We start from the raw sequence: 10,508 nt of genomic DNA, 5'->3' as shown, positions 1-10,508 counted from the left end.
AAGGACCCCCCTGTCCCGTATGGGGACCAATCAGCGACGGGCAAGCGCTCCCTCAATCTGGCGCCACCGTATAAACAACGGGCAATCAGAAGCACTCTCCATTTCAGCCTGGCTTGAGGACACCTACAGCACAGTTGGTAAAACGTCGCTATCAAAATGACAGCGCGGACGGAACCAGGACATCTATCCAACAACTTACTAGTGGTATTATTCGATCTTGGGAATGCAATTACAAAAAACCTTTAAAACACAAAGGCCACATTATCTGGTTTTTATTCCGCAACATTACCTCCTCAGTCTCAGTTTTCAGTGTTTGCTCCACAAAAAATTTGTATCTTGGAGCTTTTGGTCGCCAGTGCGAATTAGGTACCTTGACCTACCACTATTCAACTTTGTATTCTATTATTTTTTGGCTGTTGCTAGATACCAAAACTTGTTCCAAATCCATTTCCCTTAATAACAGGCACCGATTTCCTTATGTTCAGCCATTATCTCATGCTTTCATGATAGGAATTAACGAGTTGAAGGAATGAATTTATATGCAAATTTAAAAAAATGTAAATATATTTTATAAAAATAAAATTTACAAATTAGGGGTCACGTTTCCCACAAAACTATTTCAGTTGTGCTTCCGCCAGCTTTCTAGCGGCCACAGCTTGCCTCAGTCTATATTTTGTTATTTTGTCCTTCTCCAGGGATCTTTTTATCTTCATTTCATACAATCTTCGTAAATAGTTCCTCTCCTCTTCCATCATTTCCAACCTGGCCCTTAACTCCCTCTCAGCAATGTCCATGGAAGTATTGGCTGAAAGCATCCAGGAAGCAATTATAAATTAACAACAATATATCATACATCATTTTGTAAGAAAAAATAAATAAACAGAGCTGAAAGCATGATCATTTTTCAATTTCTTTTAATCACAGAAAATGTAGCACTGTGACTTAAACGACATATTTTTTCGAAAACTTTTATATTAAAATGCCAAATAGATGGTTATAAATTTTATCCTACAGCCTCCCAAAGCTTCTATTTAAATAATTTTCGATAGAATTTGCACCGAGTCCAACGGCTAATATCATTTCAGTTAATAGTGCAATATTACTAGCTATCAAAATACTAGCACTATTTACCCCAGCTAATTTTCAAGGGATATTAAGGACTATTATTCATTGTCATTAAAATTAGCAAATTCACATCTAATCACACCAAAGAAATTAATACAGTAGTTAGCAAATAATGCAAGAGCAAAAAAAACACCCGAATTTCAGAAACACCGTTTTTCAGGCTCAATAGGCAAATAAATATGCGCCCGTCATCACGTAAAAACTCATACCGTAATACATTCCACATATTACTCCAACCCACATTACTGGATCCTCTCAGAATGAATTCACACTTTACTTTCTTTACTTCAAATATTCTGTTGCTAAATAGGTACGCTGCAATCTCATTATGAAATCGACAGAAAATGCTGAATCCGGCTAGGCGAGGATGTACTTCAACATTGTATTACCAACTACGTAAAATCAGTTAACTGCAGATAAATACCTGAAAGAGATATCCTAAACTTACCTTTACTTGCAAAGCCTTTTTATTTACCTTTTCAGTTATTTTACATCTATTCTAGCAACATCGCGGTGACAGTTGAACTCACTCCGTACAGCTAGCCACGCCTTCTTCTTCGCCTTGCATTGAACGCTGTCCGTTCTCTTGTTTTCAATGGAACATTTATATTTTTCAATCAAATCGTACAATATTTTCTTCTCCGTAGCTGAAAACAAATCATTTCGCGCCGACATCTCAAGTTCTTTGTATAAAAACACCTATAAAAATAAAGTAAATAAATACCTTTGTTGTTGTTACGGCCCATAGTTACCACGTTCGGAGTCCCATTTATATTTTTCAATCAAATCGTACAATATTTTCTTCTCCGTAGCTGAAAACAAATCATTTCGCGCCGACATCTCAAGTTCTTTGTATAAAAACACCTATAAAAATAAAGTAAATAAATACCTTTGCTGTTGTTACGGCCCATAGTTACCACGTTCGGAGTCCCCATACTAGGGGAGTCCAAGGGGACGACTATTAATACCGATGTTGAAGATTCCCCTTGAAGTCCCTTGGGAAGGGTGCCCCTAGGGGACCCTTAGGGGAACGACTATTAATACGGCCCTAAATATCGCATCATAAATAAAAAAGACCTTCCGTTCGACGATTTAGTAGCTTAGTATTTTTTAATTAACGAAACGGCTGGACCAATTCCTATAAAATTTGTTGTGTATGTTCAGTAGAACTGAGAATATGTTGTAAACTATTTCCCATTCTTTCCAGGGCCAATGAGGCCCTGGCTAGGGCCCCGAGTAATTTCCATAAGAAATACATGTAAAGTTCGTTTTTAATTACTGCAGACCTTTTTTCTTTTGCATATTTAAATTAGTAATAATTGTCACATTAAGTTGAGACATATATCATTGGAATGAAAACAAAATACTTATTCTTATTCTTGTGATTGAATTTCGTTTTCCACGTAATTTACGGTAAGTTTAGAAAAAAAAACATAAAAAAGCTGAAATTTGAGCGTTTTTGGCTTACTGTCCCCTTGACGACAGCCAGTATTGTTGATGTAGTTTGACATCTCTTTTATCGATACAGTTTGCGATGCTAGCGAAGCTTTAAATTATCTATCAGAGTTTTTTAACTCATTGGATTTGCCAGGCATGTCATCGCACCGTTTACAACTGTAGATTGGATCTCCAGCTACATTGCTTCGTCATTTGAATCCACCAAGGCAGTGCAATGGTTATTTTTACTGCTCGTCAATACAATAAATCAGTTATTTTTAATTTGACCACCAAAATAATCACTATAAATAATATATATGGCAAAACAACGTTTGCCGGGTCAGCTAGCTCAATTATATGCTGCTTCATATGGGCTTTTCTTACACGATTTTGAGCATCAGTCAAGCGTCGGTCTAGCGTTGCGTTAACCTGCCCCGTGAACGGGTCAAGTTTCCGCAACAGACATAGACCTAAAAAGATTTTTGATGGTTAATAACACAAATAGCCAGCAACTGAATGAGTATAATTTTTATTCAATTAATTGCTTTATAAAACCACAATGCCCAAAATTTCTTAAGTTAAAACGTAAGAAAATTAATTTCAAAAAATCCGCGAAAACGTGTTCCAATCCACCCTATGTAGATTCAATTTTAAAAATGCTTTTCTGACAAGCAATTTTGATACTCATTTACGTAGTTTCTTGAATTTGTATCCTTATTTTATTATAATAAATCAAATATGATTAAAAACGATATAGCCGCTCTTGATTTATAAATGATGTAACTAAACTGTGAATTCATTTAATTTTTTGGCGGTACGAAGTTCGCCGGGTCAGCTAGTTATAAATAAATGCCCAATATTATTCCCAGTGACCACTGGGAATATTATTGGGCATTTATATTGACGCACTCTCGCATGCCTTAAGAACGTATGTGAGCTCCTGGGACAAAGTACTGTCATGAGGAATGAAAATTGTACTTTGTTTTTCCACATATATTTATTTACACGCTACCGCGGTTTCGACGCACTGCGCCATCATCAGGCGAGGAGTAAAATGAAAGATCATCTTATATATATAAACCAGAGTAGTGGGGGGGGTAATCAAGAGATAGGGGGAGGTTGGAAAGGAGGAGGGGGAGGGGGGGTTAGGTTTTCCCTGGTTTTAAAAACCAAGAGGATGTGAAATGATGGGGAGGTAGGAAGGGTCGATGCACCCAAGCTGACTAAATGCAGTAAAAGTTGGGCAAGAAGTAGGAGGTTGGGGAGAGAGGGAAGAATACAAAGGATATTAACCGAGTACAAAATGTTCCATGTTTGTGAGCACAGGCGGGGGTGGGAGTGGGTGACGGTTGAGGGAAAAGGAAACCACTAATGTGTGAGGGTATGGGGACCCCATACCCTCATTGCCATTAAGTAATTTTACGTGAAATCGTGGTAGAGGCATGCAGATGAGTACATATTGGGGAAAAATACCTCTGCCACACATCCTAGCGGTGGCGTGCGCAGATCTACGAGGATGAAGATAAAGGATGAACATTTATTCCACCTAATCAAGGAAAGATTCACAGGGAAAGAATCAAATACACATACACTTCAAAATGGGAATTTTAGTTACTTGTTCGTCCCCACTCGATACGATATTAAATAGCGAATGTATTCCATTTCTATATTCTTTCCCGGTAATAAATATGTTCATGGATAATACGGCATTAATTCTAACGGGAAAAAACATACCTGTGGAAAGAAACGGAGCACCCTTTAAGGAATCTCGCAGCAGCCGAACGCTCTACACGTATTCACTATGGCGCCGACCCGAATCACTTGACACACGGCAAGCTGAAGTTGACTACCATAACGTGACGTCATGCGCCATCTACCCGCATACAAGATATATGATTAAAAAGTACTGGAGTATAGGTCATATATAATTCAAAAAAGTTGTTAGCCAACGTTTCGGTTTATTTTAAAACCTTCATCAGGGCTATGAATGAAAATATGAGTGTTTAATAAAATACAATGATATACAATATTGTTACTTAAATAAAGGTTACAAAAGAGTTTTTTTACAATAACATAATTTTTTAAATGAGAAGATAATACACAAAAAGTTTTACATTCCTTACTTTTGCACGTATTTGTTTATTGATAGTAGATAACGAAGCTATTACCCAACCTAGTTACCGTTAATTTCGATACATTAAATAAAAATAAATTTTGCTAAGGTTTTCAATGTCTTTTTTTTACTACAGCTGTTAATTGATTTCGATATGTGAACCATTTCTTTGAATAGTATTTTTCTCAAATTAACCTCATGATTTAAAATTTCGGCGTAGTCAAAATAAAAAACATGGCGATTGTTTATGCTATGGTTAGCAAGAGCATACAGTGTTATACCACCCTTTTACTGATGACTAGTGCAGTTAAATCCTGTTTTTTAAATATTGTGATATTTGTCCTACATAGCAAGTGTTACAATCGAGGCATGAATTTTATATATAATATTACTTTTCAGATTTTTGGAGTTTCTGATTTTATTTTTGTGTATAGAAGGTTGTTTAGAGTGTTATGATTTTTTTGTGCAATTTTATAATTTATTTTATTGAATACGTCCGTAATTTGTTCAGATAATTTATTGATATAGATGATGGTATGGGGATGTTGTATTTGATGAATCGTTTTTATTTAGTGAACATGTATGCATTATGCAATGCACTATGCAAGTATGTGATTATATAGCGTTGTTTGTGTGAAGTATAGAATGTATAAGTTTGTAAGGAAATAAGATTTTTTCAGAATATCCTCGATTATTTTAAGGCCTTCTCGTTAAATATTTTTTCGCTCAAATTTAGAGCTCTAAATTTATTACATTTATTTTATGTACAAGAGGGTGATGTGAATGAAAATTTATAAATCTGTCCTATTTGTGTGGTTTCTTTCACCAATCTATATGAACGGAACTCACTTTTTCGAGATTTGAACGCTTTTAATAGAAGCATGGTCTTCGATCGTATCGAAAGAAAACGAAATGAACTTCAATGAAACGTGCACTTACCTCGGCTGAAAAACCTCCAACGTCTTCACCATAGACCATTTAAGAATCGGTGTCTTGAGGCAAAACATAAAAACGGTGAATGCTGAGCGTTAAAACCCATAAAGCTTCAATAACCTTACCGAGTCGCGGCTAACCCAACTCCCGACGCGCGGAGACGAACCCTGCGCCGCGATCGAAAAATCGATGTAATTTCCGGCGACGCAAACTTATTTCAAAGATAACTGCATAAGCACCTCAAGAAATCTTCCATAAATGCTCTCATATTAGTTACTCCGCGTGACTTTGCCGAAAACCCATTTGAAACTCTACCTAAATGTAAAACTTTGTCGAAAAACAGTGTCCGCCATTTTGTAACTGCACGGTAAGAATTTATCGATGATATTCTTTAAGATTACGGAAAATTAAAGAAAAACTCATATGCCAACAGATTATGTGGTTTTTTATTCTGCAAGAATCCACCCATAACTACACCATCTACTTACTTTGGAAGATTTTCCGAGAAAATTGAAGACGGGCGTTTTTATGGAAATTTGTTCACGTTTGAGCCTCTGTATCTCAGTAACGGGTGGGATCTATGTCAAATGAAGTATATATCCATAAATTTCAATCATTTTTTAGTATAAATGCAAAGTTTCAAGTTTATAACTCAAAAAAAGCCATTTTGTAATTTTGTCCGGCTTTTTCCGATTTCCGCCCACTGTGCCGTCGCCTGCGATCCCTAAGTGACAATGGCCGGCAGCTAACCGGCATTTTGCCGGTGCCGGTTCGCTTTCGGTGTGTGCAAGGTCCAATACTCTCCCATTGTTCACCATTGGAATGTGAACGGCCGATATTTTACTGGCCGTCCAAAATCGGTGTGTGTGCAAGGGGCCTAATTTATTTTTCAAACTAATTACAAACAACAACTGGACGAAGTTGTTGAACGATCCTACTACCACTTCATACCACACTCCACTCAATCATCATTTCCTGGCGGAAGTTTCATGCATGAGTGGTTTTGGAAGCTAAGGGGTACAAGTGATTTCTTTTTTCTATGTAGTGTTAGGTACGTAAATCGGTTAAAGAAAACAAACCAGATCAATTAGATATTTAAAAGAGCATTTCATTTTCCACACTATGTCAGCACTAAACAGAGAGTCACTCGTATCCAATGGCAACCAAGTTTTTGTGTATTTTTTCTAACAATTAACTTTACCTAACTCTGTTGAGAAAAATATTACTTGTACCTCTTGGCTTCTCACCCCCTCAAATGTCTTCTGTGACATTCTCTTGCCCCCCTTCACGTCACACGAATATCCGCAAAGGTATTTTTTGTAATCCTATCCGCCCGTAGCGAAAGAAAACCTTTCCCATTAAATCTCCAATTTTCTGAGACGTCTCTTACACCGCGTTGCCATTGACAGACAAAAATACTTTCACTCAACTAGGCTCGAAGATTTTCGCACCGTTGATCGTATGATTTCTGCATTTCCTTCGGGTAACGCAGAGAGAACGCGAAAAAAATGCAGAAATCACTTTCACTATCGTCCGCTTCTTCAATATTAGACAAGGGACGATAACAATCACATTTTCAACCACATCAAATGTTTTTCTAGAGTAGATTCCGCTGATGAAATACCGAAAGGAAATGGAGACGAGAACTTCTTCCAAAATTATAAAAATGCCAAACACTACAAACATTTTACCACCAGAAGTTTAAACTTTGTCATAGCATCCTCAAATAGGAACAATTTTAAATTAGTTAATATCTTATACATAGCATACCTATGAAAAAATAGATAAGAAATCAATAAGAATAAATATGAAGAGAATATAATATATTAGTTAGGGATTAAATCAACAGAAAAAATAGCACTTAAAAGCTTAATTACGTTCAAGATTTCTTTGCAAATAAAACCTCAACATCTAAATCGTCGATTCAATTGCATAAACAGCGTGCCAATGTCGACCCTGGCTTATGGAGGAGTTTAAATCAACTCCCTAATCTACGCTCCTCCTCTTAGCGACAAATTTCCGTCAAATAAGTTTTCGCCAGAGCTGACAAAAATTTCTTACAACTGAAATCAAAAAATAAAAATCCACAGGTACACCTTAATTTTAAGAGGCTTTAGTAAATAGGTTATAGATCTCTCCAGGATGATTGAATAAATACCAAAACATCTCGTCGAGAATAGGTCGTAAAAACAACGATAAATCGCGTCGTTCGTATCAATAGTGATTACTCGGTTGAAACAGCAAAGAGCCAAATGTCCTGATAAAATATGCAATAACAACCTCTTGCTTTAAGAGGAAGCCGCTATAGAGGAAATAACGATGTGTTCGAGAAATGAGCTGAGAGGGGATGCTCAGAGCGCAATCGAGAGAAGGATGTTCAGTTGCTAAGAATAGGGAAGAGGGTAAAAATAAGAGACACAGACCTTCGTCGAAGATGGAAATCAAAAGAAGAAGTGATTAATAAACTTGGTCCGTCGAGTTCCATACACACCTATACTGATCGTACATTCTAGGTTAAAATACGAGGCATGTTTTTAAAGTAAGTACCGCTTTGACATAAAAAAATAAGTAAATTTTTTCAAAAATAATAAATTCACTTGAAAGGCCATACTTTACTTTTCTACATAATTTCCATTACTATTGAGGCATTTATCGTATCTTGGGACCAGCTTTTGCATGCCATCGTCAAAGAAGCTTGCCACCTGATTAGACAACCACTGCTTCACGGTCGTTTCACTTCGTCATCATCGGAATGGCGCTGTCCCGCCATTAAGGGTGTGTTGCTGGTCGATTTTTTGACTAGCGGCGACACAATCAATGCAACAGCGTACTGTGCGACTTTACAAAAACTGCGCCGCGCTATTCAAAACAAAAGGCGTGGCATGCTGAGTGCAGATGTCGTTTGGCTACACGATAATGCCTGTCCACACACAGAAAATCGAACACAAGACCTTATCACTTCTTTTGGCTGGGAACAATCCCGTACACTCTCCATACAGTCCCGATCTAGCGCCAAGCGACTACCATTTGTTTATGCACATGAAGAAGCATCTGGCGGGTCAGCGCCATTCCGATGATGACGAAGTGAAAACGACCGTGAAGCAGTGGTTGTCTAATCAGGCAGCAAGCTTCTTTGACGAGGGCACTTAAAAGTTGGTCCCAAGATACGATAAATGCCTCAATAGTAATGGGAATTATGTAGAAAAGTAAAGTATGGCCTTTTAAGTGAATAAATTATTTTTGAAAAAAATTTACTTGTTGTTTTTTTATGCCAACACGATACTTACTTTAAAAACACGCCTCGTAATTGCTAACAATAACCATTTGCCCTTTCATCTATTCATCCATTAAATGGCTCGCGCAGAACAGCTCTTATCCTCGTAGCGAAATCTCACCAATTATCCTAAGATAAATCCACTACTTACATTTATAAAACCGTAATTACCAGTACCAGGAATCGATTTTCAACATTATTCCTCACAGTAAAATGCAAAAATACTGTTTACAGTTAATTTACGTCGAAGATGTGTTTTCCCTGAAATGAATGAGGCTCTGGAGATCATGCTAACGCATCAAAAATTAATTTCATCACACAAAGCAAGAAGAAAATGAGCGTTTGCGTATTACAGTTTCATGAAATGGGAAAAAGCAAATGAGAAAGTCTTCCGCTGGATTCAATCGTTGAATTGCAAATCCCATCTTACTCACTCAAAACTCAGATTCCGACTCAAGAAACCTTTCCTGGCCGCTCCGAAATGAGAAAGAATTCTTTGTAACAGGCTCCAAATTTTAGAATTTCCGAGGACTGATGAAGGGCACAACTTCTAACTTCTTAAGGGTTGATGGGAAACGGGCGGTTGAGTGAAATCCCCGGTAACAGCTTAATTCGTTCACCCGCTGGGAATGGCAATTATAGAAGGCAATTCAGAGAATAAAAGGGAAGAGAAAGGAGATAACTCATGATTGATGCTTTAAAAAGGAGCTATGGGTAAATATTTGACTTTTCTGTCTGGAAAATATATAAATATTAAAGGATGAAGGACGAAGGCATTAAAAAGGTTACAGTATTATGAAAATAATAACCCCAACTGTCCTTTGAATAATCATTTACGCGTATAACGAGGGTAAATTTACGAGAAGAATAAAATGCAATTAACTATTTCGATGATATTTAGAGATTTGGAACCCTTTTATTGGAAAAGAACAGTGTCAGTATGATAAAATTAGCAGTGCCGGACCGCACTTTACTTTGCTTTTTTATAAGTGACATATTACTGTGTATTTTTTTTCAAAAGTTATTCTTTACATTTTATTTAAAAAATTCATTTTGGTTATGAATGTATACTATAATAGAAATATTGAGTCAAAAAATTGACAAAAGTGTTATTTGACTATTATGTCTTTTGCTACCCAGTGCCAGAGCGGCGTTCCGGCGCATTCCGGCATCTTGACACCATTGGAAAAGAAACTTCTTTTCCGCATCACACTCTTGTATCCGACCATGGTTTCAACACTATGTCAAGGGTCTTCGACACGCGGCCCGCCGGCTTCTTGCGGCCCCAACAGGATAAAAAAATACTAAATCGCAACTTTTAAAAATAAAACTAAATGTCGACACACTCATCAAATAGATATAACATCAAAAATCGCATTGATTGAATGAACTTTTCAACCAATAAAGATTATGAAAAATTAAATGTTTTATTTATTTTATTGATGTGGTGTTAAAGTTACATGGAGCATTGTGGAGGTGATGACGGAGATGACGTGACTTCCTGAAAACCAATCAAAATGCAACAGGCGGAGCCAAGCCCCTGATCAATGCAGTCACTTCCAAAACTCCTTGGTATACGCTTCGTAAGTTAGCAGTGTTGCCGAGCGGGAAGAAGGTTTTCGACAT

The 10,508-nt window shown here is 37.0% G+C and overlaps 1 protein-coding gene across 2 annotated transcripts; it reads right to left on the bottom strand.

Annotated features, from left to right (window-relative positions):
• Positions 1 to 546: 546 nt before the first annotated feature.
• On the bottom strand, positions 547 to 2,003 carry LOC124166845. 2 transcript variants are annotated; one of them, XR_006866520.1, is made up of 2 exons: positions 1,601 to 2,003; positions 547 to 805 (listed from the first exon to the last, which is right to left on the bottom strand). XR_006866520.1 is itself a non-coding variant. In XM_046544543.1 (2 exons), exons 1-2 carry the CDS (start codon positions 1,798 to 1,800, stop codon positions 615 to 617), a joined length of 336 nt encoding a protein of 111 aa, XP_046400499.1. In that variant the 5' UTR covers positions 1,801 to 2,003; the 3' UTR covers positions 547 to 614. The 2 variants fall into 2 exon arrangements, 1 of the variants encoding a protein (XP_046400499.1); XM_046544543.1 differs by having other exon boundaries at positions 1,656 to 2,003.
• Between the last annotated feature and the right edge of the window lie 8,505 nt (positions 2,004 to 10,508).

Source organism: Ischnura elegans, chromosome 10 (genome assembly GCF_921293095.1).
Source record: "Ischnura elegans chromosome 10, ioIscEleg1.1, whole genome shotgun sequence".
NCBI classification, from domain to species: domain Eukaryota; kingdom Metazoa; phylum Arthropoda; class Insecta; order Odonata; family Coenagrionidae; genus Ischnura; species Ischnura elegans.
The sequence above is the reverse complement of the archived record's forward strand: the minus strand, read 5'-3'. Positions and strand labels throughout refer to the sequence as shown.

Excerpts from the sequence above, each read along its gene's own strand:
- LOC124166845 (XM_046544543.1), bottom strand. The coding sequence starts at position 1,800 with ATGTCGGCGCGAAATGATTTGTTTTCAGCTACGGAGAAGAAAATATTG. Across the intron at positions 806-1,655 it reads GGCGTGGCTAGCTGTACGGA|CCAATACTTCCATGGACATT; the intron begins GTGAGTTCAACT and ends GGATGCTTTCAG.